At 45.0% G+C, this 18,509-nt stretch overlaps 1 protein-coding gene across 3 annotated transcripts in view; it reads right to left on the reverse strand.

Annotated features, from left to right (window-relative positions):
• Window positions 1-7,718: 7,718 nt before the first annotated feature.
• si:dkey-246i14.3 (ephrin A4) overlaps window positions 7,719-18,509 on the reverse strand; it is a 31,793-nt gene continuing 21,002 nt past the window's right edge. For 2 of the 3 annotated variants that reach the window (XM_064354275.1, XM_064354292.1), the window contains exons 4-5: window positions 10,458-10,484; window positions 7,719-10,286 (exon numbers count right to left, since the gene is read on the reverse strand). In XM_064354275.1, coding sequence (XP_064210345.1) covers window positions 10,192-10,286; window positions 10,458-10,484 — 122 coding nt within the window. In that variant the 3' untranslated portion in view covers window positions 7,719-10,191. The remainder of the gene's footprint in view (window positions 10,287-10,457; window positions 10,485-18,509) is intronic. The other variant, XM_064354284.1, reaches the window with a different exon arrangement.

The following is an 18,509-nucleotide window of genomic DNA, read 5'->3' on the forward strand; positions in this document are numbered from 1 at the left end:
CTTCAGATGTTCTATCCAGGGAAATTACTTTTTTTGGCACTTTCCTTGGACCTCCGAATGCTCGCGACTGGATTTCCGGATGGCGTGGAGAAATTGTTCAAAACCCGATGCAAATGAGCTAAATGAGAACGTCCTCCTTCTTTAATCTGGTCTATGCAAACCGCTAACGACTCTGCACACAGGGCCAGCAGGCAGCGAGAATGTTGATGGCGCTGTGCAGAAGCATCGGACTGTCAAAAATACACCGAAAACATAAAAAGCGACCACGTTCTGAACCTCTGTAATTAACCACTGCATTCGTGATGTGGCGGTTGGGTGTGTTTTGTGAATGTCAGGGGACTGCGTTTGTTTTCCATGACTGGCATTATAACTGCACTCTGCCATGTGGCAGCAATATTCAGCTCCAAAACATTAACTTTGTGCTGATTGTTGGCCTAGTTAAGCGTGTTTCCAGAGATGATCCTTCCGTAAGAAAAGGTTAGGCTGACAGACCCTGTCTCCTCCAGAACGGATTACGATTCCCTTGGTAACAAGTGCAGCTGGGATATATCAAGATAAATTGAAATTCTGGGTATTGAATTGAATCAGATTGAATCATTGGTGGTTTTTGGCATTGGTAACATAAATAGTCTAATATTAACACATCTTAATATGAGCCAATTGCATTTGTTACCCTAAACCTTGGTGTTTTGAAATTAAGCTTTGGGTGATTAAAAATAACCATGTGAAATAAAAGGCTTGTTACTTAATACTCTGTGCTCCTGGTGAGGTTTAAAATGCAATGTTATTCTTATTTTTGTTTGATGCTGAGAATCCTTGGAGAGCAAAAACTTCAAATGACTCTCCTGATTCAAAGACTCCTGTACTCCCAAGAACGTGACACAACAACAATTTCCTGGATTTACTGTCCATATTAGAACCTATCAATTCCTAATACCTCATTCTAAAAGCATAACATTTCATAAAGATGAGGTGCAGTTATTATGCGGTAGACATGGGCTACTGTAATTAAGGTAGTTTCACATAACCCTTGCATAGTGTGAGGAGGACACTGACAATTATGGCTAGAAGGCTCAGCTCATGATCCCGCTTATGCCTCTTTGAATTAGACACAAAAAAGTAAAAAGAAAAAAGAAAGAAAGGTTCTACGCAAAACACAGGGGCATGGAAATAAAGAGAGGCACATCGCCACGAAGCACTAATATTGTGCTTCTTTAATCCTTCCCGTTGTAATGAACCGGATTCTTTTTTTATCTGCTATCAAAGAGACGGTCCTGGAGAAATTCACACAGAGAGCAGGAGCCATGCGAACCAGCACTACTGTGCCCCAGCTGAGAGGCTGACCTCAGAAAGGACTGAGCCAAAAACAGGAAGAAGAAAAGAAACGAATTTCTTCCTCAGCGTCTGCATGCACGCCACATCTCATATACACGAGAGGCAAATTCAGATAGGAGAATGTTTTTGGGGTATGAAAATGATAACGCATTGTAAATATTAACAGCAATTGAATGGATGGGTGGTTCCGCAAGTGCTTCTGTTTAACTGGGTGTTCTGCACACATCCCTCGGATCACAGTTTGCGAAATGAATTAATTTTGCTCGCGACACACTCCATGGCAACGGCTGGCATGCCTGCACCTGCACGCGATGTGTAGATTGACTCTGATTTGGGGCGTGATTGGGGTAATGCGTGTCATTTTAAAACAGCGGGCAAGCCGCACTCACCCCCACTCGCCCTTTCAATGATCAGTATGAGCCGCCATCCATCAGGACGTACAGCCGACTGCAGCGCCCATTTTTTAAAACTGAAAGAGCTCCCAACAGCTTCTTTTTTTTCTCTTCCAAAAACCGATAGGTCTTTTAAACAGATAGTCTTGAAAATTTGTTTTTGTGGATGCTGGGATGTCTTACGTAGTTATTTTACTGTCCTGTCTGCAGTCTGTTTTTTTATCAACTTGTCTTGTGCGTGCATCAGTGTAATGAACTGTTCTCTGCTTTTATAGCGGTTGTATTGCACATTTTATTTTTGACACTGATATCACAATCAAATTTCCTCGGGGAAAATAAAGTTGCTGAATTGTATTCTGCAGGGAATCATTTCTCTCCCCAGCATGGCTTAATCTGCTGTATTTCCGAACTTAATGTTTACAGTGGCTTTGTAGACATAGCATTGATTCCTTTTCCCATCTTGTCCAATCATATTCCAAAGCTTATAAAGGGTGGCTCTACCACTCTAAGAAAAAGAAAGATTTGTCGTCTTCAGGGACTTGTTCTTGTTTTTATTTCCTTATGCACCTTCTGGCCCTGGCCCAAATATCAAAAACAATTATCAGCAAACAACAGGTTTTGTGAAAGGAAAAAAAAGCAATGGAATCACACTATTAAAGCGTTTAGAATTACTGGAGAGCTCTGGCTTCAGACATTCCTTCATGTGCTTTTTATGGAAAAAAAAGCCGATTAAAATTTTTCAGTACTTTATGACAATAAGGAGCATTCTATAGCATATGAGGTTAAAAAAAAAAAAAAGAATTTGCAATACTTGCAAGACTGAGAAAACTCACACGGCAGATCACAAAACATTGAGATTCAATATCTGGTCACTTTTTTCTCTTTTTTCATTTGAACTCATTGCTGTTATCACAGTTTCAAGCACAACAGACTGGAACATAGTCAGATGAAGCACACTCAGTTCCCACTGATATTTTACGATATCATTTCAATAAGAAATGGCTTATTTCAGTTCAGCCACCCATGTACCCTTTCAAGTCTCATAAAGCGATACTGAAAACAGAATTGCGGCACGGAGTTATCATGATAATCTTTATTTTTTTCTTTCATTTTTTAAAGTGCCCAATAATTCATTTTGCATTGGGGGGAGGGGGGGGGACCTAAAATTTTGATGACAGAACATGGAAAAATCTTGGAAGAGAGCAAACATGCAAAACTGCTTCTTTGTGCTTCAATGTGATTTTCAATTATTTAAATTATTGGTTAACTTTAAGCGAGTAGTACATGATCAAAAGCATACCAAAAATGGTGGTATTTTCCTATGCTATACACTGACATAGAAACTACCAACTATCATACTCATCTGTATCTCAATGCTGATTTTTATTCGTGTTTCATATGTTTACAGTATGACACATTGAGTACAGTGAGATAATACTGTGGTAACGTATAGCTGTTACCACGGTACATCACTTACGCCACATGTAGTCACCATTATTTGTGGACTCCGAATAAAAAGCAAAAGCAGAAGAATAGTAGCTGTGCAGATGATGGACACAGCCAGGTCTGCGGGGCTCCAGGGTAACTGCAGAATATCTCATGCTGTTTATGCGCTTTTTCCATTGTTTTGGTTGAGCACTGGTATACACAAGAGCTGCTTATTTCTTTTCTTTCGCTGTTTTCACCAAGTGGAAAATGTAGGTATTTGCTGCTGGCATTTTATGCATATCCATACCCTGGAAAACATGCAAACAGAGTACACTAAGGACAAAGCCCCGAGGTGGTTTTCCGTACAGCTCCTCTCCAGAAATGAAAAAACAATACGGTTTGAACCAAAATAAATCACAGCATTGTCTGTCTTGCGGGCGCCAGTGTAGCATAATGGTAAAGGAGCTGGTCTTGCAACGTAAAGGTCGCAGGTTCGATTGTACCCCTGAGCAAGGTACTTAACCTGCATTGCTTCAGTATATATCCAGCTGAATAAATGGATGCAATGTAAATGCTATGTAAAAAGTTGTGTAAGTCGCTCTGGATAAGAGCGTCTACTAAATGACTGTAATGTAATGTTGCGGTTTGCATTATAAGTTATGAGACAGGAAATCTTATTCAGAAAGAGTTACAAAATTGAAGAACATCAGATATGGCTGGTGTGTAGGGTCAGATATAAAGGAACAGTCCAGTCCCTTTAGCTGCCAAACAAACAAGCACCAAGGTATTGAATGCAAAGTGAGCTGATATAGGTAGCCAGTGGAGGGAGATGAGAAGGCAAGTGACTTGGCTCAGCCTGGGAAGGCTGTAGTTCAGGTGAGCAGCAGCATTTTGGGGCGAGCTGCAGAGGTCTGATGGTAGAGGCAGGGAGGCCAGTGAGGTGGGAGTTGCAGTGGTCCAGCCAGGAAATGACTAAGTAGTAACTGGACTAATAACTGAACTAAGAGCTGGGTTGAGTCAGTGTGAGGAAGGGGCAGATTCTCTGAATACTTGTAAAAGGAAAATTGGCATGCCTGATATACTGCCATGATGTCCTCTGAAAGGGACAATTTGATGTCAAGTACCACACCTATGAAGAGGATGACACTGTCAAGGTCAAGCAGGAAGGAAGACTTGGCAGGGAAGTATAGCATCTCAATTTTAGTTCATCTTCAGATGATGGTTTGCCATCCAGCTCAAGATGTCTTGTAGGTTAGCTGACATGCATGCTGAGGGGAGAGGAGAGGATTAATGGAGGTGTACACAGGTACTGGAGCACCATCTTGAAGCAGTTCATAAGTGTCACCAATAACAGTCATTTTATAACACAGAACTTTGGGGGATTTATTTATGTCTTTGATAAACATTTTTTACCAAACACTTTCATGTTCAAATACCTTCATACATATTTAATGATACTGAACTACTAGACAGAGTGAAAGGCTGGCTAATGTGCTTTCTAGTTCACAAGGCATGCAGCAAGGGAGTCATTATTATGTTTATAGTATACTATTCATATGATATGGTTATTACCACAGTGAAGATTACCTGGTGCTATTTTGTGCAATATGTAATAAATTGTTCACCCTTCTGAATGTACACAGTCTATATGCCGAGACTATGAAGACGATAAATATTAAAGAGACTTTATTGATATCTTTAAAATACAGCTTGCGCTGTTGTGGGAGACTGAACGGGAATTTAACGTGGTTCTCGATCCTGACATGAACAGAAACTCCTCGACGGATGATAGACAACATTCCTCCTTGCGGCAGTTTGTCCAGGAATTCATAAGTTCTCTACACCCGGTAGGAAGTTCTCTACACCCAGGTGCTGCTGGGAAAAGAGCACGCAGTGAAGAAAAGCTTCACTCTTTCTGAGAAAGGCAGGTTAGACATGTTCTTCATGCCGGAGGACACAACGTTGGATGTGAAAAGATGTCAGAGCCTAAGAGTGAAAAACATTTCACATTTAAGATCATGACTCCCCCCACCAAACACCTCAGCCAGCCACAGCAGCCCTTCCTCCCAGGATTCACATTCACAGTCAGAAACACCAGCCCAGCCTCAGCATTATAGGTAAAGGACAACCAAGAATCAACACCAGACAAGATAGCAGGAAGCATACATAGAGGAGAAATCCTAATGGCCGTAGAGTCCCCGACTGACTCAGGAAACCCAACACCAGATGGCTTCAATTCCAGGGCTACATGACAATCCATTCCCCCAGTTTTAAATTCTCAAGATTAGGTTTAACCATGTACTTAAAAATAAACTGATAGCGCCATGCTTCAAAAAGTCAATTCCCCCCTCTCAGAGCGTGGAACTCTTTTACAATGTTAAAAACTTGATCCCTGCCGCAATACCCACCCGCCATTCGCAGGCCCAGCTGCCTCCCTCTGAAAAAAATGAGAAGAAAATTTGGCCGTTAGTGTTCTGTTACCGTTGTCTTTTTCTCAACTGAGAGAGAATCTTTCCTGAGGAATGCCCTCTTGTCACTGAAACGTCTCATACCTCCAGTCCCTTGTGACTCCAGCGTCTTGGAGGAGCTTCATCCACGGGTCAGGAGGCATCCCAAGGCTCCTGAAACACCTGCACAGGGGCTGCCCTCTCCCCCCGCCGCTCCTCGCTCTGTGTCTGGAGAACCTGCCTCACAAGCTACAGAAATACAGCTTCGAAAATCTTCCGTCGCAGTAAAAGGCTCCCAGTTTACACAGATGTTTCCTCAAATGCCTCTAAACAAATGCCAGTGTTACTCTGGACTTCTGTAGAATATCAAGGCTATATATGTATATTTCTCCCATTCTAAGGAAGGACACACAGGTACATGTTCCCTCCACATACTCCTGAATTAACAGAAAGGGATGTAGGTTTCATTTACTGCATATGTCTATATATACAGGTACCATGTACATGTTATTTATGTATTAAATAACATCCTAGTTTTCGGTCTAGCATGCTATTTAATATGTAAAGATCAATCTATCATGAATGTATTTATAGGGTTACTTGAGCACTACAGAATCTTTTTTGGATTAAAAAAAAGGCATTTGACAGTTTCCTCTATAATAATCTAATGTTTTAAATGTCAAATAAAAATGATTTCAACTTTTGACTCATTGCTGCGATCACCTTTTAATAAATCTAACAATGTGACTTTAATAAATTTCTCACCTTTTGTTACTCTGGCAACGCTTTTGCCATGCCCATTACTCTTGATTATTACCTTCGATTTACAGGCTTTGATCGCCTGCCAGCCGTTTCCATTTTAGCTGTTGTGAAACACAGGCAGCATACGTTTATGGCATTTTGTGCATATTTATGAACCGCAGCGCAAGGCTGCACATTAGCATCTCCACATGCTAAAAACGCCCTACGGAGAAAGCGTTGCAGTGGCATTTGCATAGGGCTGTAACCAGCCCTGCACACCTCTGTGTGTAGCAACGGCCCATGGCCCATTGTGGTGCACAGGGCTTTGCACCAGTACCGCGCAGCCACCCCCCCGACCCACCCCCACCCCCACCCACTGTCACCCCGCCTGCTGTGTGACAGGACCTTGGGAGGGACAGCTTGCGGCAGCCCAAGATCCCCCAGCCTGTCAGAAACCATGGCGCTGATCTGCCTTCCTGGAGGACTAGTCTCCTGGTTGGCTGAGGGGGGGAAAAAAAGAAAGAAAAAAGAAAGAAAAAGAGTGCTACACGTGTGTAACCAATGAGCACGTTATATACCCCAGCGAGTTCATCCATCCAAACAGCTCACGCATCCGAACGCATCGGCCGGCAGGCTGACAGGAAACCGCTTTCCTTCATCAGCCAGAGCAATTGTGCCAAATCGCTCGGAGCAACATCAAAAGGTGGAAGTCCTCCACACCGAGGGCTCGCGCTGCTAGCGCATACCCCCTTGTTGATAATTACAGCATGTGGTCATCCTTTAATTCTATAACTAACTTCTAAGTGTGTGAGTGCTGTAACTGCCTAGTCCGCAACAAACTGTTGAACGCCATTAGCCTTGTGGAGCTGAACGACTGCATATCTCCTGGGTCAGTAACAGGATGATCCTATTTCTGGAAGAGAGAAGTTCAAGCTATCTCCCCATTAAAATGATGTCCCCAAAATATAATAAGTCTGAAGTGCTATACAGGGGATATCAAAGCAGGTTTTCACGGTATGGGTACACACACTAATGGCACCCTGAGTAACACTAATTGCCAGAGACAAATGTCATGTCTGGTGAAACATAAAAAAACAAATAACAAAAAATCCCAGCATCCTTGCATTGTTGTGGTTTCAGTGTTATTTGGTCAATAGGAAACTGAATCGAGCTTTTTGTCAACACATTTTTCACGTTATTTCTGATAATTTGCAAATATATCAGGTATGAGCTAAAGCAAATATTGTTTTCAAAATATTAAAGCAAAAATGTTCTGTAAATTTTCACTCTCGCTCTCTCTCTCCTTCTCTCTCTCGCACACACGCACACACACCACAGGACAAGCAGGGAGAGGAAAAAAGAAAAACTAAAGGAATGGCCTTCTTGCAATCAAATTTATTGTCTAAATCTTGCCTTAGAAAAAGGACCCTGATTGCAGGTCTTCATAGAAGATGCTAAATTCTTCACTAAAATGTGAAAAACGAAAAACAAAATACGAATATACAAAAATAATACTTTGTCCTACGTGATTGTGATAGGGTCTGATTCTAGAGTCAAACCAGATTACAGATAATTTGCCTCAGACAAGAACACTGGCACCCATTGCTATTTTCAGCAGAGTAGTTCATTTACATGTAGTTAAAAAACAATATATGTATTCAAGGCTAGCATCGGCAAACACTAGTTAAAATTAAGGCAAAATTAAAAGGCAAAATTAAAGCTTAACCATGACCAATATTTCCAGATATAAAATGTTACCTTCCGACAAAATGTACTCATTATGCCGTGGAAAAAAAACACTTAATGAAGGCAAATTAATAGAAAATACATTTACAGAACGCTTTTTTTCTTTTCCCATTTCATGGAAAAATAATACTGTTTACATTTCTGTGAAGTCATTTTCACCCAGAACATGAAGGTACAATTTTAAAATAATGCCGCCTCACTTCAGGAGGGAAATATATTTTTATATTAGCTCAAAATAGCATCATTAACAGGACCACTTGAATGGCCACCTATGGCATTTTCACCGGTCAAGCAATAAACTGAATGAATACCTTCGTGTAAATGGGCTGCATTCATTCATTCAATGCAACTGTAAGAACATTCTACTTATAATAAACTTTTCACATTAGTCCAGATTTAGATCATTCATAGAAATTAGTTCTCTCATAATGAACATCCACACCAGCTGTTTCTTGATTCATGCCTTAATTAAACCATTTCCAGGTAAGTAATGCCCATATAAAGTTAGCTTAATTTGGACCATGAAAAGGTATTTCACGAAACAAATATTTTTAAAATCCCTGACTGAGAAAGGGTGCAAACACCAGTGTCTGAAAATGCTACAGAAATCACCGTGGAGACAAAAACTAACAATTCGCACTACATCGACTACATTTTACAGAAATACTGAGAAATCAAGAGCGATCCTGTCCTGTTGGCTGATTCCACACAATGCTAAGCACTCAACAGAGAATAAAAAAGGGTTTTACGTCTTCCATAGCCGGTGTTGTAGTGCGACTGCTGGTGTAAATCAATGCTCTTATTGGCCCGTGGCTGTTTACAGTGATGAGCAGCAGGCTATGCGTAAGAGGGAGGAAGGCTTATGCGGCCTCTCGCTGTCCAGCTCTCCCTCTCTGCCTCAAAATGGCCGCTTCAGCGCAGTCCAGATCTCCTCTGCTCGTGCCAGTCCGGTCTGGCAGAGCACGGTACCACGAAAAACCCGGCCCGACACAGCCCCGTCCAGCTTTCAGCAAGTTCGATTCCACCCCCCATTTCAGCAAGTTCAGTTTTTCCAACCCGAGGTACCTTCACATTTAACGTCGTCCATTTTAGTCCAGTTGTTCCCACTTTGGCTCAGTTTCAGTTGCGATAAATATTTAGTTTGCGGTCCACGTCAGCCCAAACCGGCCAACATTTTACAAGTCGAAGAAGCTGCGATCAGATTTAGCCAGTGTGTTTTGGTCCAGTGGACAACTCTGGCTGGCTGATTGTAGTGCTGTTGAGTCCAGTTGGCATTGGCCTGCGTACAGTCTGTACGCCTCAGAGTCAGGTCCATTGATCCATTTTGGCTCATCTGAGGGTCCACGTACAGTGATAAATAGAGAAAGGCAGATGCTACAGGATGAAAAGAGAAGGGAGAAAGAGAAAAGGGACAGAAGTGTGAAATGAATGGATATGCTTTTATCTGAGATTGTTGGGTTTTTTTTCAGGGTGAACTTTTATCAGAGAAGAAGGGGAGTGAGAGGGGGGCAGAGGGGGCCAAAAGCCTAAAAGAGGATTTGATAGAGAGCAGGAAAGGGAGGGGTGTAGAGAAAAGAGCAGAGAGATTAGTGCCACTCCAAAAATGACAGAGAGAGAGAGAAGAGAAAGAGGGAGAGAGAGAATGCCCAAGGGAGTATTTTCCTCTCTGTGTGTGAGACAGTGAATCAATGCAAAACCCTGTGTGTGCGTGTGTGTGTGCGCGTCTGTGTATGTGTGTGCGTATTGCTTTCAATGACCACAGAACCTGAGAAAAGGATGGTTCATTGTACAGCTGTATGTAGGAAGCAGATGGAGTGGTGTGTTCGATATATAGCCGTGTGCAGGAGATAGATGGACAGTGTGCAGTGTATAACTCAACAGGGCTCTGCTCTGTGCCTACGGACGGATATGCACCCTAATGAGAATGACTGTGCAACCTCAGGGTAGCTGATCCATCGCATGTATGAGGCCGAGGCGTCTCCATAGATTTCTCAGGTGTGACCTATCAGCACCATGTCTGGCCCTCTCTATCAGGGGCACACAAAGGCAGACCCTCGGTGTGCGCTCACACATATTTGGGTGGGCATATAGAGAGAGACAGGTCAGATGGATGAGAGGAGGAAGAGAGGGATGATGAGGACGAGGAGCCATGGAGTTTCCATCACTGAACGGACCGCACTGCGAGGTGCTGGGATACCTGGGGGGGGGGGGGGGGCAGAGAGAGAACAAGACAGAGAGGAACAAGTCAGGGATGAGGCATACTGTTTAAATGAACACATTTTCAGAGAGAGAAATGTTTACAAACAAGGAATTAATACAGGGGCAGACTGTGGAAAATGGACAATAGACACGCTGCTGAACAACTCACCCTGTTCCTGATTAGGTTGTGCTGTTACTGCGAGAGAGAGAGAGAGAGAGAGGGGAGAGAGAGGAGGGGAGAGGGAGAGAGAGACGGACACAGGTGTAGAGGGAGACAAGTTATTACATTTGGTTTCTCTGAACATGATTACTGCCAACCTAACTGTACTCCATGGAAAATAAGGAGCAAATGAAAAGACTGATGCATTTACCATTACAGAAGTGCAAATAGCATGAGAAACGACTACCACAGCAGCACAGTCCAAAAATACATCACAAATGCAGATTTCTTTAAAGGTCAAATGCAAAAGAGAGCAGACTGAGAGGTAAGGGGAATATAATATCCAGAAACAGAGAGCAGGAAGTGAGAGAACGGGGAAGATTTGAAAAAGAAAAGGGGGGAAAGTAACCGAAAGAGAGGAGGAGGAGGAGGAAGAGGAGGAGCGGCACAAAGAGATGAAGACAGAGTGACAGAGCGAGACAGAGGAAGGGACAGAAGAAAGAAAGCGCAAGGGAGACGGAGGAAAAGAAGTGTGAGAAAAACAGAGAGAGAAGCGGGAGAGGAGAACCTGAAAGAAGGTCAGATGGAGAGGGAGAGAGGGAAGAGGAAGGGAGGGTGTTTGTGTCTGGGTGTCATCTGCATGGCAGGGGGCCGACTAAAAGGAAATAATGAAAGGAGAGGGAGTCAGAATGAGAGAGTGGCGCAGGAGCGAGAGAGAGAGGGAGAGAGAGGGAGAGAGAGGGAGAGAGAGAGATTACTAAAAAAGTGCACATGTTGCAGCATTGTTCCCGTTAATGTCCCCCCCATTGCTGCTGAAAGCCTTGAGCTCCTCATTTTAAGCAAAGTTCTGTTTTATGAGTACACTAGACCAGACTTATTGATAAATGGCGTTTTGTCAGAGTGTCCAGTATCGATCCGGGACGGGGAGCGCAGGAGATATCGCAGTGTTGAGTCACGGCCAAGAGGGGCCTATGAACCATGGACCGCTCGCGGCATTGATTTCCGCTGAAATTCGGTGTTAAGTCTACGGGTCAGCTGACGTGACTGACAGCGAACCTGGGCTCACTCCGGCTCCAGCCGGCTCCGCAGCAACGTCAGCCGCGCGACTCGACAAACGGCAGGTTTCCGTTTAGACAAAGCACTGCGACGCTACTCAAGAAATGCGTGTTCCGTGTCCCGTTTGCTTTGCAGAAAAGGAAAAATGGATTCATATTTGTTGCTGCCCTTATCTGGGCCTGGGTCATTTGCACAAAAATTACGATTATAAAAATAAAAATAAATTTAATTTGGAATTTAAACAGAAGAAAATTACAAACTTCGAGGACAGACACCGAGACAAAAATTGGGACGGATCCTTTTCACGAAACTGAATTTTTCCATTCTATTTTAGCAGTGTTCAATTCCAGTTATATTTGGCTTTCTAAATTTCTCAGAACTCCTGTAAAATAGAAATCATTGGGGTATATATATATCATAGGCTGTACCTTTCTCATGACAGTTTTACAGCAGCTATATTTCTCTTGTTAATACTTCTGCATCTAAAATGAGAACATGAGAAAGACCAAAAGCCATAAAAGATTTTGTTTTTTTGTAGCTATTTGGATGTTACTGAGCAAATATGGCACACAGCTCCTACATTTCCACAAACAATTCATACATTGGAGTCTTGCCACTTCAATGCCATTATTGAAGTATGTACAATTCTTATTTATAGCAATTTGGCTCAAACTGTTCGTGAATATGATTATATGATTATAATGCACTATTGCGAAAAATGCTGTGTTTTCCTGAGATAAATATTGTGGAAAACCTGCTGTCTCAATGGAAACATAAGAGCAAAAGAAGATGAAATTAATTTTTACAACTAAAAAAAAAAAACTAGACTCAGGACAGAACAGTCCTGATTATGATCAATCTGCATAGGTTTTTGGGTAATGAAGTTTTCTGTATGACCCACAAGCCTACGCAGGTAAACAAGAATGCGAATGAGTAACAAAGCCAAAACACCAAACTTGTTTTTTTTTTTTATTTTTTAGATTTTTTTTTCTTTTCCAGAATTCAAAAAATGCTTTAAGGGATTATTGGGCACTCTGTCAAGGGTAAAAGAAATAAACACAAAAGAAAACAAAGAACAAGCACAATCATCTTCAGAAGGAAAACAACCCCAAGTACTGCACACACACAAACACAAAATCAATACGTCAGAAAGGTAGCTTTTGAGTTGTACGTAAATACTTACAACCATGCCGCAATGCCGCTTGGAAGACCATCACACCTCTGTGCCACATGCTACGCTACCACAGACCATTACACAAAATATACCACTTATACACGCATTACAACACACACCAGTATGAAGTAAATCTCTTACACTACATGCTCGAAAAAAACCCATCTCTATGATGCAATATACTACTGCATAACACACCGGGATAAACCACATCCCATAACTCACACATTATACCCTCATAAAAACCGATATCCACAGTATAAATCACTATTGTACACATCAGGTTAAAACTACATCACTCACAAGGGCTGCCAAAAATATTCAAAGTTCGAATACTGCTCAAACGTAAATTTGAGGATTCAAATCTTTGTTTTAGGGCCCACCAAATCACATTCATAAAAGCAACTATTTTCAAAGCCTATGTAACTATCTAAAGTTACATTTATTAATATTTTTAATGTCCTATTGTGCCATACGACACCTTTATGGATGATAAGGCTGAGGCCTATAATAGATTACAGGTAGCGTATTATATAACCTACATATTGCGCCCCGACAATATACATATTTATGCAAATGATATTCGAATATATTCAAATTCATACCAATTTTAGAAGGTTAAATTTGAACTCAATTTCAAGCCAATGTTGACAGGCCTATTCTTTACACTATATCTTCATAAATAAATCTTTATTACACGTCACTATACCATACAAACTGTCAAAGACAAGTTTATGGTACACAGTATTTCTAAAATCACATTGTGTACCGACGTTAAACTACAAAAGTATACCACATATTATACCATCAGAGACTAATTTTATACGATACAACCCTTCTATACACATACCAAGGGCAGACCCCACCCCAGCAAACCATAGAGTATTCTGTTACGCCACAGGTTACCCTACGCAGCAGTGCTAATCGCACGCCATCGCACAGCAGCCAATGCCTTGTTCTAAAACTTGCGCAGTCGTATCATGCGCCAACTCAAATCTGCGCAGCTCTGCATCAGTCAAACCTCACGCCAGGTGGAACAACACGTCAACATGGCAGACGATCATGTTATTCCAGGGTTAACTACACCCCTCAACGTCCCGCGGTCGTGTCACGAGGGGGGGGTGGGGGGGGGGGTGGGGTCAATCCGTCGTGGAGACCAGGGCTGCAGGCGCCCCTCGGAAAACAAAAAAAAAACCGCCACGCCGCCTCTCCGCACGACGTTCTCTGCTTCTCCCCGCCGCCATTTTGCAGACCCGCCACAATATTTAGCCAGGCGGCCGCCGTCTTTTGTTCGCCGCGGCGCCGCGGGGGCTGCTAACGAACGCGGGACCGTTGGAAACCGAACGTGGACGCAAATTCGTCGTGAAAAAAAAAGGACTTTTCGCCACGGGTCGCGAAAAGACGAGGGAGGCACGAAGGAAACGGAGCGAGAGGAAGGAGGAAAAAGGTAGCGGGGAGGGGTGTAAAGTAGAGATGGAGAGATTTAGAATGGAGAAAAAAAAGGGGAGAGAAAGAGAGGGGGAGAGGAATTGCAACCTAAAATGACCATGATAGTGGGCTCACAGCAGGACGGAGAGAGGTAGAGAGAGACGGAGAGAAAGAAGAGGCTAGAAAAGGGGGATCAATTAGAGAGAGACTAGAAATGGCTGTAATGGCTTTTCACAGCAGGGGAGAGAGGGAGAGAAAGAGCAGGAAAAAAAACAACTGCAGAATTAATGTTTCCACAAGATGCCTTCTGAAAATGGTGGGAGGAGGAAGACAGGGGGGAAGAGAGGAGGAGTGCGGTGAAAGAGGACAGAGGGAGCGCAGAGGAGCCAGGGGGTGAGGTCCCTTCCCTGGGACATCACTGCCACTGCAGGGTCCGCAGGGAGATATTTAAAATGCTCTGGCAACCCTGTCTAATGCCAATACATTATTTGCGCAGGACATTAATACTGGGGTGACAAATATTGACAAACGCATCCATCAAATTAACAATAACGGTGTAAATTAAAATAATTACCAGACAGCTATGCACGTCTTTCTGTCTGGAAGGTCTCTTTCAATGGAGGGCTTAACTGCTGGAGTAAAAGCTAGGTGTTTAATTTATGCTACAAACCTGGCTAAGACCTGAAAGGACAAATGACTGACAGACAACCCAGCTGCAAGGATTACCGTTACAACACAGAGCCTTTTGAACAGAACTAAACCGAACAGGGAGAGCGGGGAACTCGGGGGAGCAGAAGGGAGGAAACAAAGCAGAAATCCATTTAGCCCAACACAGTCACACACGCGCACACACACACACACACACACACGCACACGCACACACACTTACTCACACGCATGCCACACACACACACACACCCATCACACACACACACCGTACACACACACACGCACAACAACACACACACATCACGCTGCAGCAGACACAACACACCCACACACACTCACATGAACAGTACACCACTCACGCGCGCTGCACAACACACACCCACACACCAGCGCACACACACCACACTCACACTCACACGCATGCACACACACTCACACACACACACTCACACGCGCACCACCACCACACACACACACACGAACCATGCACACACCGCACACACACACACACCACACCCCACACACCACACGCGCACACACACACACACCACACACACACCACACACACACACGCGCACGCACACTCACACACACACGCGCACCACACGCACACCACACTGCAGCACACACACACACACACAGCGCCACATGCACACACACACCACACGCACGCACACTCACACACATGCCACACCCACACACACCCACCACCCCACACACTCACGCACGACACACAACACATGCACACACACAGCACAAAACAAAGCACGCGCACCACATCATGCATGCACACACGCAGGCACGCGCACACACACACACACACACACACCATGGACGCATGCACACACTCACGTACACACACACACGCACAGGCACACACACACACACACCATGGACGCATGCACACACTCACGCACAGACACACACACCACACACACACCACACACCAAGCACACCCTTCGCCTCCGCATTCACTAGCTCTGCTGATTATTTTCCCCACTGCACTCGGGCGACATTATAGGAAATCCACTTTCACTGTAATTACTTAATTGGACTCTTTTCATCGGCTGTCAGTCGGTGAAAGATTGCGGACGGCCCAGGTGAATCTTTAATAAAGACGCCGGAATATCTAACAGCAGACGCTGCGCTTCCACGGGGCGAGAGCAGACACCCACTGCCTCACGCAAGCGACAGCCTCATGTCCCCCCCTTCAGATGAAAGGGAATCCTTAAAAGGACCATAACCAGCCGCGGAGAGGAGAGCTGGGCCGGGATAAACAGCCCCCCATCACGGCCTGATGCCGCCGCCGCCCGCCTAACAGTCTCATTTCAGCCAGGTTATTACCGCGTGATCACAGGACTGCACACTTCAGAGAGAGGGAGCGAGATGGAGGAGGAGAGAGAAAGAGAAAATGACAGAGCAAAGGGGAGACGGGACAGAGCGAGAGGGGGGGGAGACAAATCGGAGAGACGGAGGGCAAAGGGGGGGAGAAGGTGGGGAAGGGGAGGAGAGGGAAAGACACGGGGAGGGAGGGAAAGGGAGACGCGGGGAGCGCAGGAAGGGAAGACGGGGAGCGCAGCAGAGAGGGGGAATAAGAGAGGGAGAGAGAGAGGGAAAGAAAGCGGGGAGCAAGGAGGCGTAGTGGATAGAGAGGAGATTAGCTTTGCTCCGGTGGCGACAGATCATAAAAACAAGAGAGGGAGGAAAGAGGAGAAGAAACAGAAAGAGGGGAAGATTAGTGCCACTTCAAGAACGACAGAGCACTAGAAAAGGGGCGTGGGGGGGGTGGGGGGTTGGGGGGGAGGGGGCCAGACGGAGAGGAGGGGAATCCTACAGTTTAGTCAGGATTAGTTTCGCTCGGAGAGCACGGGGTCGCAGGACAGCGGGGGAAAGGAGGGCAGGAGAGACGGGCCATCTCGGAATGAAAGAGAGAGACTACGGGGGGGGTGGGGGGGGGGCACACATTTACACACCAGCGAGACGCGTGAAGGGCCTGCAGCTTTCCTTGGAGACGCAAAGAGTTTAAAAACACACTGATCTGCACCTGTAGGCAGACTGAAAAAGCGCGAAATGTGAGAAACCGTAGAAGGGTTATAAAGGGTCATATTCGGAATGCTACTGCTCAGTGTCTCGGGTTAGCAGGAAACAGACCGATGTCTTCTGCGACGCTTAAAAACTTTTCCGGGGGAAATACGCGTTCACATTTTCTCAGCATTACAGCCACTCCAGTCCTGGGGGTGTATTTTGTTGTAGGTCAGTAAACATGGCGCTCCATCAGAAACGATCTGCAGGTAACTTATATTTTAATTAAAACCCATGGGCCTGTAGAAATTAAGAGTAAAGCCAGGATTAAGCAAGATATCAAAGCTCAGACCCAGACGTGTAATTGCACCATACGCACATTACTGTGCAAATCCTTCCATCAGTTAATTTGGAATAAGTCTCTTATTAACTCCTTCACTTAGTATCTTTCACAAAGCGTGATTGATTTAGCCAGTAATATTTTTAAAATGGCTGAGAGGACCGAACAGGGGTTCAGACGGGGGGTAGTGCGGGGCGCGCTAGCGTCGGGTATTCCTACGCTAGCCGAACGACCGGCGTTCCCCATCAGAAACCCGCTCGTCCGACCAGAAGGTCAACGTTTCTTCGGGCTCCCTCAGTGTTAAGTCAACCCAGGGGAGACGCCATTGATTCACAGACAAAGGTTAGCGAGCAAACGGCGTCGAGGAAGAAGAAAAAAAAAAAACATTTTTAAAATCTAAACGTGCGGCACTGTCTCGAATGAAAGGTGGGAAATCGCCGCCCCAGGACTGTGCGTCTGGTCACCCTTCTGTGTAGTGCTGATGAGATTACAGCTTTGGCCACCAACGTGTGCGTTACCGCGCCAATCGAGGCCCTCCTGACTGCGATTGGAGAGGGAATCTGAGCCACAAGAGCAGAGAGGAGGAGGAGGAGGAGGAGGAGGACGAGGGAGAAATGAAGGGTTGCACTCGTTGCAAGCACAGTCACTCTGGAAGAAGGAGGGCAGAGAGAGAGAGAGGGAAGAAAGGATGAAGCTGAGGAAAAGGGGCACCCTCCACATTTGCACAACCCCCCACCCCCCCCCCGTCCTATCCCATATGCCACTGCAGAGTCAGAGCAGACAGAGTCAGAGCGAGCGGGACATGGATAAGGAGAGGCAGGTGGGGTGACATGAGAGCGCATCGCTGATAAACGCGTGGAGAGAAAAAGGAGGAGACGGACGACAGGAACGGAGGGGTGGCTAGATGGAAAAGGAGGAGAGGAGGGGTGAATAGATGGAAAGGGAGGAGAGGAGGGTGATGGACGGAAGGGGAGAGGAGGGGGAATGGACGGAAGGAGGGAGGGGTGAATAGATGGAAAGGGAGGAGAGGAGGGGTGAATAGATGGAAAGGGAGGAGAGGAGGGGTGTAGATGGAAAGAGAGGAGAGGAGGGGTGAATGATGGAAAAGGAGGGAGGAGGGGTGAATGGATGGAAAGGAGGGAGAGGAGGGGTGAATGGACTGGAAAGGAGGAGAGGAGGGGTGAATAGATGGAAAGGGAGGAGGGGGTGAATGGATGGAAAGGAGGAGAGGAGGGGAATGACGAAGGAGGAGAGGAGGGGTGAATAGATGGAAAGGGAGGAGAGGGGGGTGTGAATAGATGGAAAGGGAGGAGAGGAGGGGTGAATGGATGGGAAGGGAGGAGAGGAGGGGTGAATGGACGGAAAGGAGGAG

The sequence above is a fragment of the Anguilla rostrata genome, chromosome 1 (assembly GCF_018555375.3).
Source record: "Anguilla rostrata isolate EN2019 chromosome 1, ASM1855537v3, whole genome shotgun sequence".
Lineage (NCBI taxonomy): Eukaryota > Metazoa > Chordata > Actinopteri > Anguilliformes > Anguillidae > Anguilla > Anguilla rostrata.